This window comes from Chrysemys picta, chromosome 5 (genome assembly GCF_011386835.1).
Source record: "Chrysemys picta bellii isolate R12L10 chromosome 5, ASM1138683v2, whole genome shotgun sequence".
Taxonomy (NCBI): Eukaryota; Metazoa; Chordata; order Testudines; family Emydidae; genus Chrysemys; species Chrysemys picta.
In genome coordinates, this window is record NC_088795.1 from 24,641,665 (window position 1) to 24,667,709 (window position 26,045).

Below are 26,045 nucleotides of genomic sequence, written 5' to 3' on the forward strand. Positions count from 1 at the left end.
ACTTCACCTACAGTAGTGTGTTGAATGCCAAGGCGGGGAAGGAATGCTATGATGTTTAGTCTATGTATAAGTCAAATAGGAACGGGAAAGATCAGATGATCCTCAAATAATCACATGTATAATTTTGGCATCTCTTTCTAATGCTCTTGACTCAGCAGCTTTAAGTATTATTATTATTATTATCATTATCAATAATAATTAATTATTTGTATTACTTTAGTACAGGGGTAGGCAATCTATGGCACGCGTGCCGAAGGCGGCACGCGAGCTGATTTTCAGTGGCACTCACATTGCCTGAGTCCGGGGGTATCTGCATTTTAATTTAATTTTAAATGAAGCTTCTTAAACATTTTAAAAACCTTATTTACTTTACATACAACAATAGTTTAGTTCTATATTATAGACTTATAGAAAGAGACCTTCTAAAACGTTAAAATGTATTACTGGCACGTGAAACCTTAAATCAGAGTGACTAAATGAAGACTCGGCACACCACTTCTGAAAGGTTGCCGACCCCTGCTTTAGTACCTGGGAGCCCTATTAATGGACCAGGATCCCACTGTGCTATACACTGTACTTATGTAAAACAGAGTTATTGGGTTAGTGTTGTTAATACATAATCGTTCATTTAGCTGAAGCACTTGCAAAATTATAAAGCAATAGATAGTGGTGTTACTAAAGTCAGGTCTACACTGCAAAGTTTTGTTGGTATAGCTTTATTAATTAGGAAAGTGAAGATCACATCACTAACCATCATAGCTACGCTCCCTCCCTCCATGTAGACACAACTTAAACCGAAGTAGAAATTGCTAGTATAGTTTGTCACTGGGGGAGCTAGTTTAACGAGCCCTTAATATAATCCTGAATAAATACACAGATCTGCATATGTACAAATGATGTAAACTTCGGCTGTACCGTATGTGAAGTGCTAGATTATTTAAATTCAGTGTATTGTGAGAATAAAATAGAGTACTTCAGGTATAGCACAGCTCAACTATGATTGAATCAGAGAGCAGATCTTTTCCTCCCTCCTTCCATCTCTATTTCTCGAGTACCTTCTTTAAAGATAACTGCCACATTTTTGTCACTGAAATCATTAGGGAGCTTTGCCTATTGTGTATATATAAGCAGGCAGGTGCTTGGCAGTAATGCTGAGTGATCTGAGTAAATAGAAATAGTTATTTGTGTGTGTGTGTGTGTGTGTGTGCATGTTTAGTTTTAAGTGTTTTTATTGTCTGTTTATTTTTGGGGTCTCCTTATATTAGGCCAGTTGTGAGCAGTCCCTGCCTATCAATCTGACAAGAGCTTTAGAAAGAGAGGCACCGAAGTCAACGCTACGAAGCAAGGTACAGTAAAATGGGCATATTCGCAGACATACCATTCTGTTGTTGTTCAGTTTCCCTGCCAGATGGGAAACAAGAATTTTGGGGGGTAAAGGGAGTGAGAGTTTTCATGTTGCCAAGATCCCGTTGGTCCTCTTCTTCAGATTCCTCAATCCTCATGCTGCTTCTCATTAACTAGTCACACAATTGATCAGTCAAGTTTCACAGGAACTCTGTGTGATAGCTACGTATTATAACCATTTTAAAGTTTGATAAAGTTGAGACCATGTTTAGAAGAAGGGCATGTTACAAGCAGGCAGACCTACTCCAGACAGGTTAAGTGTAGATATTTTTCACTGTGGGGAGTTCACTAGATTCTGAACTATGGTGTTTTGATCTACACTACTTTTAGGGTGGGATTTTCAAAAGGGCTTAGCATTGGTGCAACTCTCCTCCCATTGTAGTCAGTGGCAAAACTCCCACTGACTTCAGTGGTAGCAGAGTTCGGCAGGCACTGTGCACTTGTGAAAATCCCATCATTAAATACGTTTAAGGACAGATCATGCCTAATAGCACACTGTGTTGGGGTCTGAGTGGTGTCACACCATCCGAGGGGCTATGCGGGAAGGCAGAATGCGTTCCTGGGTGCATAGGCTAAGCACAGCTGCTGCACTATTTCTTAAGAGAGTGCCACATGATCTTCTCTGCATTTCTGGCCATTTCCGCTGGTCTCTGCAGAGCGTGGAGGTTGGGGGCTTTGCCCCACCTCTACGGTACCTCTTTAGGTTGTGGCTTGCGCCCCAGGGTGTTCTAGAAGTAAGCAGTCTCTGTTCTCTGGACAGCCCAGTAACTGCAATCATGACTGGTTCCTGTGCAGGTGTGAGAGGGGACAAAAGCTCTAGCTACCTGTTATACACCTTATGTCTCTCTTCTACCAGGTCCAAGCACCCTTGGACCCTGATTGTCTATACTTAGAGGGAACTAGCTTGCGTGTAGTTAATAGCACATTTCCAGTCATTAGAAAGGTCCTATATTGTGTACATAGGGAATCTCTGGGACAGTAATTGAATGAACTACATAAGTAAATTTAAAAGTAAATAATTTACTGAAATGGCAAATACTTATTTTAAAATTCAAATTGATGTATTCTCTTTGGGCTGTTTCCCTATGGCAAGTTTCTGTTATTGTATGTGTGCTTGACTTTTAGATCAGCAGCACAACTTCTACTTTTTCAGGGCTGACTCAAAGCAAGAGTAACATGAGATGCTAGTCTGGAGAGCCTGAATTTCTCCCACATCTAGGTCATGCTTTTCTTTGAGATCATGTTCTATTTATGGATTACTTTACAATAAATAGATAAATCAGACACCTGTTCTTAAACCACTCAGAGAGAACAATAAAGGTCCTTAGTGTTGATCCGAGCTTTGCTGTTCCATAAACAAACCCGCATTACGGCACATACACCTAGCTTTCTGGTAAGTTGCAAGGAATTTTAGCCATGCATTTGCTTTGGCAATGTTTGTTTGCAGGTTTTATTTTAATTTTGATACTGATTCCTTATTTAGCATGACTTTGAGGGTTTAGACAGTATTTGGTCCTGCCATGCAAGCAGGGGACTGGACTCGATGACCTCTCGATGTCCCTTCCAGTCCTTGAATCTATGAATCCTTATCTAGCATGACTATGAGGGTTTGTCTACATGGTAGTGTAAGCCCCGGGTTAGTGGGACTCGAATCAACAGACCCTGGATTCAAGAACCCAGGGCTTGAGTGTCTACATTGATTGTTAACTCTGTTTTAAGAATTTTCTAACCCGGGCTCGAGCTTGGATCTCTGTTGTTCCATGCTGCAGCACGCAGACTCAGACTCCCTAGCGCCCTCCTGAAATGTGGCTGCTCTAGCCCTTTGATTGTGATGCATTGTGGGAAAACGTGACTGTCCATCCTGTGTGTTACAGGAAGTTTGAACAGCCTGCCAACACATCCTGCCAAGCAGTCATTTTGGTCTTTGCACTCCTAGCTACTGGACCCAGCAACACGGAGGAGGCATCTTTTGATAAACTTTTCTTGCTTGCACTTTCACTCCTCTGTCAGGATGCGTGAGACGCGGGTCGATGTTTCAGCAGTGTTTTCTGAGCCACCAAAGGCACCTCATAGAGCTTATGATGGAGAAGGAGAAGCACACAGACCTGCAGACTCAAACTAGTTGATGCTGCATATGACACTTGGTACAGCCACCGATGCCCCCTAGATAGACAGCCACTTCTGAAGCATTGCCACAAGCACAGACTGGTGGGATCCCATTGTCGTGCAGACCTGGAATGACCAGCAGATATTCCAGAGCTTCCGCATGAAGAAAGGTACATTTCTGGAACTTTGTGAGCCGCTTACCTCAACCTTCCAGGATAAAGACACACACATGAGAGCACCCTCACTGGTCCAAAAGCGGATTACTATAACTGTCTGGAACCTGGCTACCCCAGACTGCTACAGGTCCATTGCTAACCAGTTGGGTGTCAGAAAGTCAACTGTGGGTAAAGCAGTGGCAGAGGTGTTCTGAGGCAATCAGGCACGTGGTTTACCCCAACGTGATGGGATATTCCTGAAGTAATTGCTGGCCTTGAGAGAATGAGGTTTCCAATCTGCGTCGGGGCCATTGGTGGGACTTGTGCCCATAGTTTGCCATCCTCGAGTTGTACATGAGTACATAAACCACAGAGATGTAGGCTTTTGTGAATCACAGAGGTCGAATTATGAATGTCAACGGGGGTGCACTGAAAAAGTTCATGATGCCAGGGTTTTTTGCCGGTTGGGAGTCTACATTCATGGACAGGCTGGGACACTATTCCCACCAAATGACATTGTCATAAATTGAATTACTGTCCCCACCGTTGTTTTGGAGGACCCTGAGTACCGCCTTTTGCCTGGGCTAATGAAACTGTGCCCTGATTTCCGAGGCCCTGACAGAAGACAGTTTAATTACACTCTGAGCAGGTGTAGAATGGTGGTTGAATGTGCTTTGACAGATTGCAGATCTGTATGGATTCCATATCAGTGCTGTCTGCATTACTGTAGCTTGCTGTGTCTTTGTGCTGCCCGAGGTGAGCCATGTTGCCCTGAATGGATGTGTGCCAGCAAGGGGCTGCTGAATGCAACAGGTCACTTCACTGTCTTCACTCGGCACCTGCTGCTGGCTTCCATCCAGGGGCGGCTCCAGGCACCAGTGCAGCAAGCCTGGGACAGCAAGCCGCGGGGAGCGGTGTGCTGGTCACCATGAGGGCGGCAGTCAAGCAGCCTTCTGCAGCATGCCTGCGGGAGGTCCGCCGGTCCCGCGGTTTCGGCGGAAATTCGGCGGCAGATACGCCGAAGGCGCGGGACCGGCAGATCACCCGCAGAAACGCCGCCGAATCCGCGGGACCAGCGGACCACCCGCAGGCATGCCGCCGAAGGCCACCTGACTGCCGTGCTTGGGGCGGCAAAAAACATAGAGCTGCTCCTGCTTCCATCAGGCCTCATGCTGGGTTCTGGGGCCAGTAGGCACCATCCTGCCTGACCAGGTCATCATGCACCACCATTGACTCCGTGCTTGGCACAGCACCCAATCAGACTCCTTATAAAACAGGTGTGGTGACGGGTTGCCCGAGGTGGGTTTCTGGTCTCTGGTTTTCCTGTACTCAATCTTGAGATGCTTAATCCACTCCCTGCACTGGTCATTGATCCAGTAAATTTGCATAATTGCCAGTTTCTTCACTATTTGCTGGTATGCATAATCATTCCTGGTCCTCTTACTGAAGTCCGCTGTTTTGCTGGCCTTGCACCTGTGACCATGAAGCTGCTTGCTTCGCAAAAGATGACTTCTGGTCAGTCTCTGTTGCCGGCACAGAAGGCTCTCTCCTGGTGTGTTTGTAACCCGGTGTTCAGAAGCCAATGGAAGGTTAAACGCTGACTCACCGAGCTGCTATACTCTACTAAGGGGGATTGCTGCTTCTTCCCTGGAGACTGGAGATTCTTGGGCTAGAGAGGAAGTTGGCCCATGGGATTTTGGGATAATTTTGGCGGCCTCCCAGGACCTGAGTTGTGGGGACTGCCACTAAACTGCAAAGCAATCGGCTCAAACCGCGGGTCCTGGCTTGACTTGGGCTCAAACCCTCTACCCCTGCAGGGTCCAAGCCCTAACCTGAGAGATTTGTGTGTAGAAGGAAATGGGGTTTGGGGCTCAAGTCTGGTCTCAGCCAGGGCTTACGTTGCAGTGTAAACATATCCTGACAGTCATGAGATCTTGAATCATTCTCATTAACTTTGCTTATGGCATCTTAGCTCTTAAGGTGTCAGATGTGACAGATGCTGAGTGTGTGCAGATGGCTATGGTAGATGGAAACACATGTGGGTCTTTTGTCTCCTGAACCCACTTGTGGAACTAATAACAATGGGGGTTACAGTCACAGAAAGGGGAGAGCAGAAAATGAGCCACCCTAAAATATTGTGGATGTACCCTTTCCAAACTCAGGAAATACAAGCTCAGCACGTGCTTGCAGTATTGTCTGTTTAACCCTTCATGCATTCATTATTGAACGCCCCTTGATTACCAAAATGCATGTTTTGCTGTATGAATATGGAAAAGTCTCTCTGCCTCACCCATATAATTAAATAAAATCCCTATCTGGCAACTGTGGAGAGAACACTTTTTAAGAACAGAGGAAAATGACAAATTTTAAAAGGTGACCAATTAAGGGCAACTTGGCAACAGGGAATTTTATACGTGTAGCAAAACTTTTTTGTAGATGCTTTGCATTTCCTTATAAAAATACTGCTACATTCTCTAGCACCAGTCTCCAACATTCCAGCTTATCAGGCTGTATGTGTTTTGTTGCAATATCTATAACAAATGAAGTAGATTAAGGCTTTGTCAAAGCAGAGCAAAGTCACGTTTATTTTTTTAGTAAGAGATATGGTCTCAGGTAAAAGGTCGCATATATAAATAATCTTGGGAGGACAAAAGGAAATGAAAGGGGAACTGAATGTGGGTATTCATTACGCAGTGAAACAGTGGTGATATATATTTGAAAGCTATTTGGCTGTGCTTTTTATTACTTCCATCTCAAAAGTCTGTTGAATTTTTGGAAAGATTGTAATATAGGTTCTGATGCACCCTAGCTTTTCTTCCCAGGCCTCAGTAGCAATTGAGATGAAATCAGCATGTTTAAAACAGGAGTTTTTATACTTCATCATACGGCTTGTTAATCATTCTTTTATCTAAACAACTTTGCTTACATAATTTCCTCTTTCAACAAGGATGTTTTCTTCTTTTTCTGTGAAGCCGAAAACAAATAGGATTACATAGTGGGGGATGTGGAGCGGAACACTAGTAGCAACAAATGTTTTTTATTGTTTATGTTAAATCACTGTACATGTTTGTTTTTACCCAGAAGAAAATTGTACCGCAGTGGTGGTTTCATGAACTGATAAATGAATAAAAATGAGTTAAGAATATAAGAATAGCCATAGTAGGTCAGACCAACGGTCCATCTAGCCCAGCATCCTGTTTTCTGACAGTGGCCAATGCTGGGTGCTTCAGAGGGAATGAACAGAACAGGGCAATTTATCTAGTGAACCATCCCCAGTCATCCAGTCCCAGCTTCTGGCAGTCAGAGGTTTAGGGACACTCAGAGCATGGGGTTGTGTCCCTGATTACCTTGGCTAATAGCCACTGATGGAGTTGTTCCTTTAGGCTAGCTTTCTGGATTCCTGGGCAGACCTTTGTTTTGAGAGAACTCCGCTGCACCCCTCTCTCTCACTCTTTTTTTAGGTCAGCATTTTAACTTAAGGACTTATTGCTATAAGAATAAAGTTGCCTGTGTTTGAACATGGTTCTTTGTGCTGAGAAGGGAGTGTTAAAACAGGGGGCTGGAAGTCGAGGCTCTTGGATTCTGTTCCAAGCGCTCTTTGACCTTGGCCAATCTATTCAGGCTCAGTTGTTGTTTTTCTCGAAGGAGCCTAAGGGAGTCAGATACCCAAATCCCATTGAAATTTGATGAGTTATGCACCTAATTCCCTTAGGCTCCTTTGAAAATCCCAGGCTTAGCCTCTTTGTACCTTAATTTAGCTGCTGTAGAATAGGTAAAGATTACTACCATCTCACAGGGCTGCTGTGAGGCTTAATTCATTAGGGCTCAATAGTGAACCACTTTACACAACCATGCAGGGGAGAGAGGTGGAGTAAACTGCCCTCTTACTTCCTTGGGTGAACTACCTGCACTGCATGGGTGGGGGAGAAGAGCTTCCATGAAGTAGCTACTCCGTCTTATACCCCCACATTGCCACTGGGGCAGTAGTCTATACCAGGTATAGGTCTGGCACAGATTTCCCCCCCGCCCCATCCACACACACACACTTTGCAGAAACCGTGTGGCATATTCGCTGCTGATACAATGCCAGCACAGCTCCATTGACTTCAGAGCAGCAGCCCCACGTTGATATCAGCAGGGAATTTGGCTCTATGTCTTGAAGAGAAAGTGTTGGTAAAGGTTTGTTTGCTTACTGACTGATTCTATGTGAGCAGCTCAGACTGGAGAAACCAGTTATTAAGCATTTGGAGATTAAGTTTGCAAATGTCAGTGCTAATCTAAGTTTTCATTAAAAAGGGAGAGGGCCATGATGTTTGGTCAAATAATACTCATAGAATAACTATTCAACATGTTTGTGGGTATATTGAAAATATCATGGCTGCTCTGCATTGTGGTGTCAGAAATGCATTGGTTGTGATTAGATCAACGGCAATAGGGAACAAAGGTTGGTAAGCACAGTTTGTTTTGGTTTATTGGTGGACATTAACTTTCTTCGCTAAATGCTATGGAGGTAACAAGACAGGGTTTACAGGCAGCTTTGCCAGCATCCCCTTTCCAGCCCTATTTTCAACCCCCCTCCTCCTTCCTGTGTTAATTCCGTTAAGTAACCTCTTTTTGGCCTCTCAAAACGCCATGCTTAGTCTCAGAGGAGGGATATCTATTTATTTATATTTTGCCAGGTTCCAAGGAAACTGACCCAGCTGAATGGAGTCAGGGGCAAGTCACATTTGAAATGTTGACAGAAGGATCTAACATGTGTAGTAAGGCATTTGATACAGTCTCGCATGATATTCTTATCGATAAACTAGGCAAATATAATTTAGATGGGGCTACTATAAGGTGGGTGCATAACTGGCTGGATAACCGTACTCAGAGAGTTGTTATCAATGGTTCCCAATCCTGCTGGAAAGGCATAACGAGTGGGGTACCGCAGGGGTCTGTTTTGGGACCGGCGCTGTTCAATATCTTCATCAACGACTTAGATATTGGCATAGAAAGTACGCTTATTAAGTTTGCGGATGATACCAAACTGGGAGGGATTGCAACTGCTTTGGAGGACAGGGTCATAATTCAAAATGATCTGGACAAATTGGAGAAATGGGCTGAGGTAAACAGGATGAAGTTTAACAAAGACAAATGCAAAGTGCTCCACTTAGGAAGGAAAAATCAGTTTCACACATACAGAATGGGAACAGACAGTCTAGGAAGGAGTATGGCAGAAAGGGATCTAGGGGTTATAGTGGACCACAAGCTAAATATGAGTCAACAGTGTGATGCTGTTGCAAAAAAAGCAAACACGATTCTGGGATGTATTAACAGGTGTGTTATGAGCAAGACACGAGAAGTCATTCTTCCGCTCTACTCTGCTCTGGTTAGGCCTCAGCTGGAGTATTGTGTCCAGTTCTGGGCACCGCATTTTAAAAAAGATGTGGAGAAATTGGAGCGGGTCCAGAGAAGAGCAACAAGAATGATTAAAGGTCTTGAGAACATGACCTATGAAGGAAGGCTGAAAGAATTGGGTTTGTTTAGTTTGGAAAAGTGAAGACTGACAGGGGATATGATAGCAGTTTTCAGGTATTTAAAAGGGTGTCATAAGGAGGAGGGAGAAAACTTGTTCACCTTAGCCTCTAAGGATAGAACAAGAAGCAATGGGTTTAAACTGCAGCAAGGGAGGTCTAGGTTGGACATTAGGAAAAAGTTCCTAACTGTCAGGGTGGTTAAACACTGGAATAAATTGCCTAGGGAGGTTGTGGAATCTCCATCTCTGGAGAGATTTAAGAGTAGGTTAGATAAATGTCTATCAGGGATGGTCTAGACAGTATTTGTTCCTGCCATGCGGGCAGGGGACTGGACTCGATGACCTCTCGAGGTCCCTTCCAGTCCTAGAATCTATGAATCTATGTTTTAGTATCTGTTAATACCTAAAAAGAGCTTAGTTTTAAAAACTCAAACTTAATATAAACATAATGCACTTAAGTGACTGCAATGCAAAGCAGTGGTGTGCTACAGATACAGAAGATCTGTCAAGTTTTCCTTTATAACTCTGCTCTTTTATGGAGAGGCTTTTATAGCTCTGAGGTTACACTATATTAAAGGTTATTGCCTGGCAGGCTGTTTACACTTGTTCGGCATTTTGTTTAAAAGGGCAAAAACAAATGTAATATCCTGTCCAGTTTGAGTTTCATATCATAACAGGACAATAATGCAAGATACAAATATGTAACATGGACTATTCCTACTGAGTAATGACAGCCTAAAAAGGAACCAATGCAGGCCGTACTGTCAAAACTAAATAAATAAATACATGGCTGCAGAGCTGCACTATTCAAAGTCTTTTTGTCATTGCTCTTTACTGTCCTAATGAAGAACCCATAGACATATTAACACCCCTTTTGATATGTGGACATCTCAGACCCATCACCAAGCCAGCAGCTTGGCTTCAGTCCAGTCTTCGCTGATGTGTGTCACAGATGAATCTAGTGGGTGCATAATCCCTGAGAGAACTCAGCCCCAGGAGGATCCCCGGTGCATTAGCACCTAAGGGGAAGGCCATGGGAGGAGCAGTTGAGCAGTGGAGCCAGAGAATCCATTGGGATGCAGATTCTCCTTTTCCTCCCCAGCTCTGTGAGTGTAAGGGGGTGTGGAGCCTGCTCTGCAGCCTGAAGCAGGATTCCCAGGGCAGTTGGCAGCTGGGGCTAGTAAGAAAGGATTTGCCCCATAATTATAAAGCACTTAATGAACGTTAAGTCATTGACTTGATGACTGAGTCCCATCCTGCTTTCTGAGCACTGTCAGCTTTGGGCAATTAGAAAAATTATTCTGACTGCTCCCCCATCAAGAATTTGCATGCCCATATGCAAAAGGACCACACTCAATTTTCTGGAAAGGTAGCAATCCATATACCTTACTCAAAAACTGTCTGGATAAGAAGTGGGATAGCCTGAACTGGTGCAGACTCAGTCGATTCTGTGCCGGTGTGGACACAACAGGCTGGCATAGTTGATGCACTTTCAACTTTAACAGCTGTCATCTTTATCAGTGATCAGAGCTAACAGCGATCGGAGCTGTCAGGGAACCTCCTTAGTTTGCTAACTGAGGGGCCCCACTTTGCCCGCCTCCCTGGCACTCCCCCTTCACACATGCCATCCTCTCCAGATTTACTCTGCCAGCCATGTTCCCCTTTCATCTCCCTATATGACCTCATGTATTGCTCCCACCCCCCAGCTCTTACCACTCCTCGGCCTGTGGTCAAGCTGTGGATCACAGGCTAAGGCATTGGATACACTTGCAAGTTACAGCGCTGTAAAGCCTCCCCCAGCGCTGTAACTCACTCCCCGTCCACACTGGCAGAGCACTTACAGCGCTGTATCTCCCTGGGTACATCGCTGCAGGTACTCCACATCTCCGAGAGGAATAACAGCTGCAGCGGAGTGGCTACAACTCACTGGTGTGAGTGTAAACGCTTGGAGCGCTGTTCTATCACCTTGTCAAGTGGCCAATCCTCTCCATTGTTGTGACCGGCTGCAGGAATGCGGAAGTGCCGGTTTCAAAGCTCATACCACAGAGAAAAGCAAACAGTTTGCAGCTTGCTTTGAGTGAGTAAATGAATGACCAGGGGGCTGGGAGTTTGGAACTTGCAAAATGGAGAGCTGACATGCTCCAAAAAGCACTCTCTCTCCCCCCACACTCCCTCTCACAATCCACCGCACCCCTGATTTTGAAAAGCACGTTGCAGCCACATGAATGCTGGGATAGCTGCCCATAATGCACCGCTCCCAACACAGCTGCAAATGGCAGTGTGGACAGACTGCAGCGCTTTTCCCTACTCAGCTGTAAGAAGCCAGGTTTACTTCACAGCGCTGTACAGCTGCAAGTGTAGCCAAGACCTTAGACGGCATGCCCTGCACAGTATTCCCCTTTCTCCCTTGCCATTCTCCCCCACATATGCTGTTCCATTATCACCTCTAGAAACACCCTGGGCTCTACTCTCCTCCTTTCTACCTGTCTTCTCACATTAAGGGATTATTCACCTACAAAATAAGTAGGACGAAAAGTATTACTGAAGTGGTGTAATCTTTTCTAAGCAGGGAGATCTCTGTAGTTAATGTTTTAAAATAATATCCAAGTGAGTTCTCTAATGCATTGAAAAAGCAGAAACTGCATTTAGAGCCACTTACGGATTGCGTGAAGAACTTGGAAGTATGAGAAAGATTCTTGGCCAGCAAGATGTTTATGGTGGTGGGGAGAAGGAGCTTATTGCTTGAAAAAATATACAGTCAGCATGATCTAGGGCAGTGCTTCTCAAAGCCGGTCCGCCGCTTGTTCAGGGAAAGCCCCTGGCGGGCCGGGCCGGTTTGTTTACCTGCTGTGTCCGCAGGTTCGGCCGCTCGCAGCTCCCACTGGCCGCGGTTCGCTGCTCCAGGCCAGTGGGGGCTACGGGAAGGGGCTTTCCCTGAACAAGCGGCGGCCCAACTTTGAGAAGCACTGATCTCGGGTACAGGACTGGGACCCGGGAGAACCAGATTCTCTTCTTGGCTTTGCCACTGACCTGCTGTGTGATCCTGGGTAAATCCCTTCTCTTTCTACTTCCACTCTTTATCTGGCTTGTCTCTTAGACTGTGAGCTCTTCAGGGCTCCATCTTTCACTATTATTATTTATTTATTATTTGTATTACCATAGTGCCTACGAGCCATAGCCATGAACCAGGACCCTGTTGTGCTAGGAGCTGTACAAACCCAGAGCAAAAGGACTGTCCATGCTCTATAGAGATTAGCTTTACTTTGTATAGTAGGAAGCACATTGGTTGGGGTCTCTAGATGCTATTGTAATGCAAATTATAAATAACGATGATAGCCATTTTGAGCCAAATACATGGTCCAGAAGGGGTTAACCAAAGCTTTTGTTGCAACAGAAGGTCAATTAAAAAAACAAAAGTGCTCTAAAAGTGTCTCAGTTCATGAGCAAGTATGTAAGGGATGACAGAGCTGTCACTTCATGCTGACAGATTTGTGTCAGGAATCACTGCTTATCCAAGAAAGCAAGTTAAATGTACGGTTCTCTGCCATTCCTTATTACTTTGCACCTACCTGCTTGCGAGGGGAGTGCTGTTAAGTGATATGACCCAAAAGGTGGGTTCTGACAATTTACCATAAGGATATTAGCTATTTATTTCAGCCTACCAAGATGTGGACTTACATTGTGGGATTTTATTACTGGCAGTAAACCTTACGTGGAAGAAGTCTCTGCAGGTGGTGATGGGGCATGCTTCCCCATACCCATTTGGCAGGTGTTTTTTTTTTTTTTTGGTAAGAGCCCTTGCAAATGATCAGGATAGTGGGTAATTTTCCAAATGTAACAAGCTGATTACACAGGTCAGGAATTTAAACATAGTAGAGAATGTACGTGCAGAGGTCATCTGGAACTGTTAAGAACACAAAACAAAACTCCTGCCTTTCAGATGCTATCCTGAAGTCTGGGTGTATACAGCATGGTTTTTCCAAGGTTTTTGGCGAGGGTAAGAAGAGGATGCAAGTCATCAGTCTTTTCCTCCCACCCCCAGTGAGACCGTTTGAAAATCTAATGCAAATATTACTTAGCTTTGGTAGTCTAGAAAGCTGAAGATGGGGATGACGTGCAGGAAGGGAATGCTTAAGAGTAAAATATAGCAACATAGTGGGATGTCATCTTTGGTAGCGAATCCATCATTCATTATTGCTGTCTGTTAAACCTTGATACAGTATTTTAATGTGGTGCTTGCCATGCACTTGTGAAGTAACATAGCACTTTCCAGGAGTTTTACCAACACTGAGTGGAAATATTCGTTTAGAGCCTGGCCAGCAGAAATTCTCCAATTTGGTTTATCAACCAAACTTGTAATCACATCCAAAAAAGATATGAAGTTAATTTGACAGGATCTATTTTCTATAAACCCATGTTGATTTGCATTAATTGCATTTCACTCCTTTAGATCATTATTAATTGAGTCCTGACTCAGCCACTCCATTATTTTGCCTGGGATCGATATCAGGGTGGCAGGCCTATATTACCTGGATCATCCTCTTTACCGTATTTCAAAATTGGCACAACATTGGCTTTCCTCCAGTCTTCTGGAACTTCCCCGGTGCTCTAAGGCTTATTGAAAATCAACATTAATGGGCCAGCAAGCTCCTCAGCTAGCTCTTTTAAAACTCTTGGATGAAAGCTGTCTGGACCAGCTGATTTGAAAATGTCTAACTTTTTGGTAACTTCCATTTTAACATCCTCCAGAGATACCAGTGGAATGGAAAGAGTGTTATCACCACATGATGAGACTGCATCATTTGTTTCCCCCCCAAATACAGAACTGAAATATTTATTGAACACTTCTACCTTTTCTGCATTGTTATGGATAATTCTACCATTTCCATTTCTAGTAATGGACTGGATGGATACCATTGTCAGGATTTTTTTTGTTCCTAATATATTTAAGAAACTCCTGATTGTCCTTAACTCTACTGGCCATAGATTTCTCCTTGTGTCTCTTGGCTTCCTTTATCAATTTTCTACCATTCCTAACTTCTGATTTATATTCATTACTATCAACCATCCCTTTTGTCCATTTGTAATAATATACACATATATATACACACACATTTTTATTAAATAATTAATATATATTAATTTTTTACAGCTGCCTTCGCTTCCCCTCTAAACCAGGTTGTTTTTTTAATCATCACAGAAGCCTGTGTGATTTTGTGGCATCTATGAAGGTGTTCTTAAATGATTTCCAATTGTCATTCACATTTTTCTGATTAAATTCTTCCTCCCAGCTGATTTGGCTCATACTTGTTTTCAGGTTTGTGAAATTGGTCCTATTAAAGCACCAAGTATATATATCACTGGTCTGGACTTTATTTTGCTTGCATATATCAAGTCATGATCACTTGTACCTAAGCTACCATTAAATTTTAGTTGTGTGATCAGTTCTTCTTTATCCGTTATGACAAGATCTAATATAGAATTCCCCTATGTTGGTGGCAATAGTTTGTGAGTTAAGAGATTGTCATCTATAATATTTAGAAATTCCAAAAATGTTTTAGTACTGGCAGCATGAGACCTGCAGCATAAGTCAGTCAGATTGAAGTGCCCCATCGTCACACCGTTCCCCTCCCCCATTCTTTGTAGATAGGTGCTTAATGAAGCTGTCATCCTGCTCCCTAGTTTGATTTGGTGGTCTGTAGTAGGGACACAACTAGTACCTAATATTATGCTGTATCCGTTAAGACCTAGGTCCATCTGAGTTATCAGTGACTCAGAAACAGGTAATGTCAATTTTGACATAGTGCCGCTCCCCCTCCCCTTGTGCCAACTTGAGACTTCCTACATTGGTTATAGATTTTAACAGTCCAGTGGTGCTAGTCATCCCACCAGGTTTCAGTAATACCAATTAGATTGAATTTATGCTCTTAAATGAGCAATTCCTATTCCTCTTGCTTGTTACCCGGGCCCTGAGCATTGGTGTACAGGCAAATCAAGAAGTTCTCCTCTTCATGTCCTTTGGTTCCTTGATTAATTTTGTTCTTAATATCTCGATTTTGTGCTTAGTGTTAATATCTCCCTTCTTCTTACCTTCCCCTTTTGCTATTAGTTTAACCCCTCCTATAGCTAGCCTGTTTACTCTTTTTAAGCCCCGAGTTTCCAGTGGGACTGAAAAACAAAAGAAACCCATTAACAAAAGAGCAATGACAGATATAAAGAATAACACTAGGCAAAGTGACGGTAATATTGGCTAGTTGATATATAAAAGCAAAATTGACAATAGCAAGGAATCTAATAGACTTTTTCTTTAAGTTTGAGTCAATATATGAACACTAATATCCTGCAAATGTTAGGCCTTCAGGTCCCATGTTTTCATTTTTGTTTGTGCCCTTATTTCTGGTCTTAAAGAAGCTGGACTTGTTAACAATCATTGAAACCAATAAGAATGTTTCTGCTGACTTCAACAAGTAAAGGGCTGGGCCATATTACAAATAGGTACAATTCTGTCACTTCTTACTCTGACAAAACTCCTGTTACTCATTTATTTAGTTCTGTGAACTCTCATTGATTTGAATGGGTGTTTTGCCTGGATAAGGAGTGCAGATCATGGCTATAAGTGACATGTAGAGGAGGGCTCTAGGAAAAATTCAACATTTCAGCAAACCATGATGTAGGATTTCTCTTATCATCCTGTGGCTGAGCAGATTTTCTGCAAGCAATTTGTCCTAATTGCCTCTGCTACCTGTATGAGCTACATTTAGCACTTGCACACCACCAGAATAATAATAATTAATAATCTGAAGTAGTCACAATGGATGCTGATTATTGGCTATTTTAACATATTCTGAAAACAAATGTACAAATTATAGTAAAGGAATCTTCAAGCAGAGACTCTGAAAAGATCAGCCCTAGTGGTAACAAATAGCAATATGACCACCAAAGGGTAGGCTTGAGAGGTAAGGAAACATGCCAATCGTATATTTCCATCCTTCCTTTTAGCAAAGTGCTTTTGCTATAAGTATGGAAATAAGATTTCTGCACTAGTAAAAGAAGCAGATGTGCCAGTACAACAGAGCTGCTCCACTGAAGTCCATGTATGTAGGTTTGAAAGGCTAGAATACATCTCTGGGAAACTTGTCTTTCTCCATTTATGGTGTTGCTCAACTTACCATCATCACAAAGAATTACAGACTAATAAAAGTATTTGTGGTGCCTGACTGACATCATTGGCATTGTCCTATCCTGCACGATAAATCAAGAGACATGGGCAGGTCCTTCAAAGAAAGTGACTAGTTTATATTTACACCCTATTTTTCTCCTACCCCATACCATATATTAACAGCTCATTAAAAAGGGGAAGAAGCTAAAGCACTGAAATAATTATCCTGGGTTCAATTCTGGCACCATTACTCACATTGAGTAGTATCTTATCCTTCCCAAACAAAACAGCAACAGAAACACATTTGCTTTGTCACAGCTGTTAGTTTGTTGTGGCCGTCTGAATCAACAGCAAAGAACCAGCGGAATAAAAGTGATCCACTATAAGACGTCCATTTTGCAGCCTCTCTCCTGTTTCTCATTTGGAGAGACTTTATTTAAAGTGATACAAATATAATGACAAAATTAAGTTAACCAATTTAGGGTGATGATTAGGAAAATCTCCAGAATGGTGCGACTGTATAAAAATATGCCATGGGAAGAGGCAGAAGCTTCCATCTCTTGGAACTGTGACAAAATTCCTCCTCTACCTCGGTGGGTCCTGCGCTTATTGGCGGATTTTCTCACTTCACAGATTCACCATGTGGGTCGGGAAACAGCCCAGAGACCTTCCCCTCTGGTATAAGCCACAGTCCAGGTCAATTCCTCCTGTGTCTGATCAGGGGTTGGGAGGTTTGGGGGGAACCCGGGCCCACCCTCTACTCCGGGTTCCAGCCCAGGGCCCTGTGGACTGCAGCTGTCTAGAGTGCCTCCTGGTACAGCTGCGCGACAGCTACAACTCCCTGGGCTACTTCCCCATGGCCTCCTCCAAACACCTTCCTTATTCTCACCACAGGACCTTCCTCCTGGTGTTTGATAATGCTTGTACTCCTCAGTCTTCCAGCAATATGTCTTCTCACTCTCAGCTCCTCTTGCTCCGAGCTCCTCGCATGCACACCACAAACTGAAGTGAGGTCCTTTTTAAACCCTGATTAGCTAGCCTGTCCTAATTGATTCTAGCAGTTTCTCAATTGGCTCTAGGTGTCTTAATTATCCTGCCTCTCTTAATTGGTTCTAGCAGGTTCCTGATTACTCTAGTGCAGCCCCTGCTCTGGTCACTCAGGGAACAGAAAACTACTCATCCAGTGACCAGTATATTTGCCCTCTCCCAGACTCCTGTACCCCACTGGTCTGGGTCTGTCACATAACGTTTAGAACTAGAGTGGACAAAGCATTGGAAAATACACTGTGGAGAATAATCTTATATTGACACAGGGTGAGCAGGGTGATCTCATACATTTTCTCCATCCCCAATTTTCATAACATTATGTTTTTAGTGTTGGCACACCTCTAATTTTAAGTAGGAGTTATGACAGACAAGTGACTCATCTCGTCAAGTGGGGCCAGATTCTTCTTTCACTAGCACTGGTGGAAGCTAGAAGTAATGCCCCTGAAGAGAATTTAAAACTGGAAGTTAAGTGAGAGGAGAATCAGAAACCCACTGAAGACGAGAACACCACAAAGATGACCATGTAAGACTCTGTTATTGCAGGAATTAAGTAGTACAATAATTGCTTTCATTATGCTGAACTGAGATGAAAAACAGAAAGAGCCTGAAAGCAGGCGACCCTTTGATAGTACACTAATAAGTGATTCATCATGGATACTAAACAGCACATTCTAGACAGATGCATTTTAATATAAAATTGCATTTCATTTATACAGGCTGACACTTCAGAATGAATAGGGGTATGCACACAGACAACACAACAAAAGCACTCAGGAATCCTTTAAACCAGGGGTTCTCAAAGTGGGGGTCGGGACCCCTCAGGGGGGTTGCGAGGTTATTACATGGGGGGTCGTGAGCTGTCAGCCTCCACCCCAAATCCTGCTTTGCGTCCAGCATTTATAATAGTGTTAAATATATAAAAAAGTGTTTTAATGTATAAGGGGGGGGGGTTTGCACTCAGAGGCTTGCTGTTTGAAAGGGGTCATCAGTACAAAAGTCTGAGAACCCCTGCTTTAAACATTAACCTGTATGTGTCTCTCTCCTATTGACTGTGGCAAGAGATCATATTTGTACTGGACAGCAGTACACAAATACATTTCTGTAGTTCTTCAGAAACAGTACAGGCTGACTGTTCATTCCAAAATTTGCAAATCCCCCATTCCCTCCCTGACTGCCTCCCTTCCCTGCTCGCTTTCTTAGGGTGATGGTTAGCCAGGATTACATTATTCTGCATAAATCTTGGTGTTCTTCTCTACTAGTTTTACTTTACTGTGTATGTTTAAAAATAAGAGAGTCATCAAAGGGCTGACAACAAAGCTGAATTTAGTAATTTGAGATACTGAATCATTACTGTACTGTAAGCCCTGTGATTTAAAAATCTGTCTCTAAAATGTAGTCACCAACATGCAGATAGGCATCAGTTACCTGCTGTAGCACCAGAAGTGTCACCCTGCCAGATTCATGCAAACACAAGACATTTTGCATATATATATTTTTTTTTACCCCTGTCTGCATGCAAAACAGAAATGTTGGAGAGAGGAAAGAAGAAGGATTTACAGCTAAAGAATTATTGGCATATTAAACCTGATTCACTTCTTCTTTGCAGTTGGTGGTTGCGTTTGCACCATGTACGGACTGAACACAGAGCATGTGAAACACAACCATTGTGATATCAGTGCTCTGCACAAGTGTGAGAACCACAGGGTGTGCAAGACAGTGAAAAATCACATGTACATCTGGGGTGGAGGTATTAATGATTAGGGCTTCTTATTTTAGGTTAAAACCAATAAAACTCCACTGCAGTTTTTGACAACAGGTCTTTGGAAAACAAACAAAGCCCATCTATATCTCTTGTGCCCCCTCCCTGCGACTCATAGTTGGTCCATTATTGAAAATTGTATGAGCAAGCTCTAAACGGTCCCTTGGCTTGCAGGGATCTCACTCATTCCTTTTCTGGAATCCAAGAAAAATCTTTTTATTTTTTCACACCAATTTAAACAAACCAATCATCATCAAACTAAATACGTCTCAACTTGCCTAAAAATTAAACAGAGAAAATTGAGGGGGGAAAGATACACTCTTGAGCTAGAATCCCCATTTCTGGTAGATAAAGAAGATTTCTGGCTCAGTGCGGAAATACATGCACAGAGGACAGAATGGTCAATGCAGTTCCCCTTGTAGAGTTTCATCTGAATCTTTTGATCTTGGGGAAACCCCCACCCTCAAATGGAAGCAGCGTCCAGTCCGTTGGATAGGGTACAGGACTATGCATGCAGAGACTGGGTACCCTGTGCTCTGTTCCCATGCTGCCAGCAGACACCTTCCTCTGGAACCCCCTCTACTGAGGTTCCCCAGTGCAGAGACCATATTCACATTCCTCTTCTATTTGCACTGGGTGCAGTGGGCACCGTGTGTGTCATCCTGCTGCAGGCAACCCCTACCTGCCCAGTCACAGTTTGACTCACAGAGCGCTCTGTAGACTGAGCCCTCTGTTCCGTGGACAGAGGGGGACACTTCACACGGAATATCCCCTGCGTGCTCATCCTCAGGGCAAGGTCTGTCCCACATTTCTTTCAACAAGGGTCGTATCCTGTATCTGCTACATACTGCAGGCAGAATTCACATGGCAACCAATGAGCATTCTGAGCACAGAACATCTTCTGGACTGAGCTCTAAATATGTTGGATATTGTTGGCATTTTGGCAAAACTACTCATAGATTCATAGGTTTTCCAGGCCAGAAGGGACCATTAGATCATCTAATCTGAGCTCCTGCATAACAGCGGAGCAAGTCTACTGCCTTTTCGTGACACCCCATGTCAGTAGTGAAAAGTGAAGCTAAAATCAGAGCTCCAGTTCCCCTGTATAACACAAGCCAGAGAATTTCACCCAGTTGCCTCTATATTGAAGTTCTTTGTTTGCCATGTGGGAGAATCCCAGGTTTCAACGTAGTCAAATTCTTTGGTTTATTGCATATGATGATTTTTAGAATGATGTGGCTGGGGATTCGGTTATATTATGTTCTGTCTTTACTGTTAGTGTGAGAGAGATTTGGAAACTCATGTAGTCAATCCATCCTGTCAGAAATGCTTCCAGAGTTAGTTCTTCAGCTTCATTGTTCTGTCAGTACTTAGCTGAGCTGTAGAGCTTCAGTCATTTTTAATACAGCAAAGCAAGAGCTTTGATATTTGAAAACACCAGCTGCACAGAGCAAATGGGAGAGTGGTATTTTTTTTAAAAATTATGGTAATTACTTGCCCTATATCATCATAAATGACCATTTTTCTAATGCAGTTCTTGGTTTTGGACTAATCCTTCCTAAACTGTACAACAGCTGATTTATAGTAAGAGGCCTTCTAACACTGGAAGCTTGGATAATTTGATAGGCCATGTGATAGGGGTTTGGGGGAAGAACTTAATTTAAAAAAAAAGTGGGGGTCAGGACTGGGGTCTTATCATGAGCCTGTAAGTGTAGAGCAGCATTTAGCCTAACACCAGCCCTTCGGAGTCAAACAAGGAACAGTTAGGATCAGGACAGCAGCTGCTTACGTAAACAAGTATGGAGGCACATGGAAATGGAGTACGTCTTGCTCCATCAAGAAGCAGCAGGCATATGGATAGGCCTTTCCCTCAACACACACTATTAAGTGCAGCTAAGGCCAGGGATGGCAAAATGTGACATTTGGAATTCTGCAAAGCTGTTCAAAGCTGCCCTTATTTTTAATACAGACTCTTGAGTCATATTAATAATGTAAGAATGCAATGCTCTCTCATGATTTAAGTAGCCTGAGACATGTGGTATACATGGGCTGCATTTTCTTATTCAGGATGAGGACAGCTGCAGTCTATCCCTTTTAGTGCCTTCTTTCTGTACGTGCTGTTACCAAGAGCAGTGAATAAATAAGTTCAGATATGCTTAGCATGCTGCCATCGTTTTAGGAGCTCTGATAAAGCCATGCAGAAAGCAGTTTTCCAAACTGGTCTCATGTCTCTAGAACAGAATATCTCTCCCAGTATTGATTTTTCCCTCCTTCTCAAAACAAATTCCTCCATCTGATTCCTTGATTCCTCAAAAGTTCAGTCTCAAAAGCATTTTATATAAGTGGTTAAGATCAGAAAAGTGCCTATGGAGAAATGGCATCGTCTTTCACAACAGATCTATGTTGTCTATGTTCAGAATCATATCTGTTTACTTGAGTACCTAAACTTATTGCTCTTTACTTGAGTTTGCCCTTCAGAGCGAACGCAAGTGAGGGACAGTGAAGTCTTGCATATCAACAACAGAATTGTTAACAAAATTGCAATTACAGTGCCAAATTATATCTTGAGCGATACCTGTTCAATCCATTGACCAGGTTGGATAGTTATAAGTGAAGGCAAAAGTTGGCACTGTAATTGCAATTTAGTTAACAATTCTGTTATTGATATGCAAACCAGAATAAAAGTAATTTGTGTGCTGTTTGAAACCAGTGGAATTGGACAGGTATAACTGAGAATCGAATTTAACTCACAGAATCTTTGTTATTGATGGTGATTCTTGAGCAAGAAAGGAAGCACCTTGCCTTCACAATGGGGAACAGCGGAATTAGGTGAAATACCTTTTTCCTCATAAATGGCGCACACTTGATGTGGAATTCACTGAGGGGTAATAAATAGGGAACCCCATAATGCCTTGTATACAGTGTATGCAGTTATTTTCCAGAGTAAATTTGCTTTTTAAATCAAATGGAGAGGTTTCTAGAACCAAGATTTTTTGAATGAGTGAACTGTTGCTTGGAAGTCATCCCAGCAGAACCCCACCCTACTAGTGAAATATTGTGCTATATATTCCAGCAATTCTGATACAGATTTATCCTCAGTAATTAGTATCTTCTGGCATCTCCTCTCTGGAATTAAAAAAGGCTAACGCTCCAGTCCAGCAGTGTATTTTAATGTGCGCTTAACTTTGAGCACATGAGTGGTCCTGTTGACTTCTGGGGGGTAATCGCACACTTAGACAGCATGTGCTAAGGAGGATCAGGCCCCAAAGTAATATCCAACCCAGTAAATCCCAACAAACTTTGTCCTCCATAAGGTTGGGGTGGAGAAACACTCCTTAAAATATCAGTGCCAGGTTGAGTCTTAAAGCTTCAGACATTTTAATATAGCACTGAATCAAAAGCGTTGATGTTTGAAAAGGCCAGCTGCACAGAGTAAATGATTTAGTGATATATTATTTAAACATACAGGTACTGTAACCATTCAATATATGTCATTGTAAATGAAAATGTTGTTGATTCAGTTAAGTTTTTTGATGCCATATGTGTGAAGGATTTATCTGACATCTTATTTATGGTAATAAGCCTTATTTAACCCTTCCCATCCCTGGTAATTATTTAGATTTTTTTTAAAAGACGTTATTGACAGCTAAAATGGCTCAACCATGTTTCTTCAGAAGCTGCCAGCAGCATTTGACATACCAGGGCCCTGAGTAACAGAGGCCAAGTTTCTAATCTCTGCTACACTGGTGTAAATCCAGAGTAACTCCACTGAAGTGAAGTTTCAGCCGTGTAACTGAGATCAGAATTTGGCGTAGACAGTGGTGGATGTGGTAACAGCAGCGTAGAATGTGATGACAGGGTATGTGGAATTTTGTGACATCGCTGTGGCAGTTTGGAAAGGAAGAGTTTGCGCTTTGGTTTTGAGTGAGTGTGAGAATTAAAGACTGAATCTCATAGACTCATAGACTTTAAGGTCTGAAGGGACCATTATGATCATCTAGTCTGACCTCCTGCACAACGCAGGCCACAAAATCTCACCCACCCACTCCTGTGATAGACCCCAACCTGTGTCTGAACTATTGAAGTCCTCGAATCATGGTTTAAAGATTTCAAGGTGAAGAGAATCCTCCAGCAAGTGACCCGTGCCCCACACTGCAGAGGAAGGCAAAAAAAACCCAGGGCCTCTGCCAATCTGCCCTGGAGGAAAATTCCTTCCCGACCCCAAATATGGCGATCAGCTAAACCCTGAGCATGTGGGCAAGACTCACCAGCCAGACACCCAGGAAAGTATTCTCTGTAGTAACTCAGATCCCACCCCATCTAACATCCCATCACAGGCCATTGGGCATATTTACCGCTAATAGTCAAAGATCAGTTAATTGCCAAAATTAGGCTATCCCATTATACCATCCCCTCCATAAACTTATCAAGCTTAGTCTTGAAGCCAGATAGGTCTTTTGCCCCCACTGTTCCCGTTGGAAGGCTGTTCCAGAACTTCACTCTTCTAGTGTGTTCAGCAGCCTTTGCTGCCTATACTAACCTTTCTGGTGGTGTGCCTGAATCTTGGTAAGAAGAATCAGACTACTAAGCTTTCTCTCACTTTCTTCAGACTCAGATGGTGTTGTGTTTTCTAGTTGAAAACTTGATCTGTATTAACCTCTTCAAACATGCTTTGTGTGTATATTTTTAACATAATGTCTACAATATTTTAAATGATTGGTCAAGTTATTTTCTTAAATATTCTCAGGATTTAGGCCCCACTTCAGCAGGGTGTTTAAGCACATGCCTAACTTTACGCACATGAGTAATCCCACTGATGTCAATAGGGTACTTGTGCTTAAAGTTAGGCATGTGCTTAAGGACTTTGCTGAATTGGTGCCATAGTTGTTTGGGGAAAATGCCACTATAGTTCTAATTTATTTGGTTAATAAAGTATCCTGGGGAATGAGTGACACTTGTAACAGCCTATGTTGGGAGAATGGAAATGAAGTCTGGTAGATGTGCAGAATCAAGATTGGCACTTGCTTCTGTCGTGTAATGAATCAGGCCCTGAATTGTTAGATACAAATAGTACTTGAGGGGGGATGGCAACAAGGGGGAGGATAATTTTTTTTTTTAAATGAATCCCCAGATTTTCAATCAGAAATTTAGTTCCTCCATCCTGGGATGGCACGGGTGGGGGGTCTTCAGACACAGCGTCCTCATGACTTTGCTCCAGTCTCCAGGCAAGTCTATAGCTGTCATGAATGGCTGTGGATGTTGGGCTGGGAGGAAGGTTGCTACACTGCACAACCTTTGAGGGAGTATAATGCAGGAAGAAATTGAGATATCTCTGGGAGTTCTGGATGCTGCTGCCCCAAAAATGTGTCCCTCCCCCACCATCTGGGAATAAACAAATAGGAACAACATGAAGTTCTTGCCAAAATCTGTCTTAAAGCAGAACCTAAAATAGTTTATCTTGAATGACCCAGGTGTTAAGCTTACAGGTCTGTGTATATGTGATTTGAAACCACATCAAAACTATTGATCATTCAAATGGAGTGAATATGTTTGCATCAAGAGGCACCAGTGGTCACATACAAAATGTAGGTTTCAGAGTAGCAGCCGTGTTAGTCTGTATCCGCAAAAAGAAGAACAGGAGTACTTGTGGCACCTTAGAGACTAACAAAGAAGTGGGCTGTAGTCCACGAAAGCTTATGCTCTAATAAATTTGTTAGTCTCTAAGGTGCCACAAGTACTCCTATACAAAATGTAGGTAACTAGGCAGGTGGCTCATTTCCAAGTTACTTGATTAGACAAATTGGGTAAGTCAAGTTCAGTGAGAACGAGTTAGTTGTCCTACAGGTGAGGCATGCATCTTGCTAAGGCTCCTCCCACTTCCCCAATTGTTGTTCATGAAGCAGAAATAATGCTGACAGATAGATTGCATGTTAAAATATACAGTTTACACTGATAGCTAATTGAAGTGTTTTAGGCAAAATCTTAGACTAGTGTTAAATTAAAATAGCATTCTGCAGGTTCTAAATCAGTCTGTCTTGTCTCAGCTTTAGCCAAAAAAAGTACCTTTACCTGTTCAGTATAGTGGTTAGGCTAACATACAGCAACCTGCAATAAGAGTGTCTTTGCAACAGATTAGATTGGTAATATGTGGAGCCCCTCAAATAATATATTCATCTATATAGGTACGTATATGGTTCCTATCATCGTAGTATCAATTCACTTTTACATTTTTAAGATTGCAGTTTCAATTGTATAAATCATGTTTTGAATGTATTTGATTTTGCAACCAGGAGAGTGCTGTTTTAATGAAATACTAACTGAAGGCATATTTTTGTGTATGCTATTTTAAATTATAACTAGCTGATGTTATTTCCACTTTATTTTGATTGCCTTATTCTGACTTCATCTTTGTTTAAATGTATATAATTATGAAGTTATCCTAACTATATATTTACGTGGATGTATAACTTGAGATACTGGAGAGTATCTTTTTTCCTCCCTCAGAGGATGAGGGAAGGTCTTTGGTGAAGAAGGATGATCTGTATTAGGATCTGCATCTTTATTGCGTGCCATTGGAGATATAACTAGATATCTTCACTGCCTCACTCATAGAATACTTGTAATCCCTTGTGACTCTTAGTGCCAACTGGCCAGGAGTACAGAGAGAGGGTATAAGGGCTACAGGGGTCTCCTGGTTCTGGTGTATACATTCTAGTTCACCAAAGACTGTCATATGAGGTCTCAAGAAGAGCCAGTGTCACCCTTGTCATCAGTATTAGTGTGAAATGTGTGTACCAATGGTGTGTTAAGACATCACTTATGTACACTAAAAATTATGTTCTTAAAGTCTGTGGCTAGGGACCGGTCTCCAGGAAAGGTAAGAAACAGGATTTCTGT

The 26,045-nt window shown here is 42.6% G+C and overlaps 1 protein-coding gene across 15 annotated transcripts in view; it reads left to right on the top strand.

Annotated features, from left to right (window-relative positions):
- Window positions 1-26,045, top strand: part of FAM13A (family with sequence similarity 13 member A) — a 207,411-nt gene that overhangs the window by 60,283 nt on the left and 121,083 nt on the right. For 11 of the 15 annotated variants that reach the window (XM_065597492.1, XM_065597497.1, XM_065597494.1 and 8 more), the window contains one exon: window positions 1,266-1,346. The exons of the other annotated variants lie outside the window; for them this stretch is intronic. In XM_065597492.1, coding sequence (XP_065453564.1) covers window positions 1,266-1,346 — 81 coding nt within the window. The remainder of the gene's footprint in view (window positions 1-1,265; window positions 1,347-26,045) is intronic. 15 annotated transcript variants of the gene reach the window in all.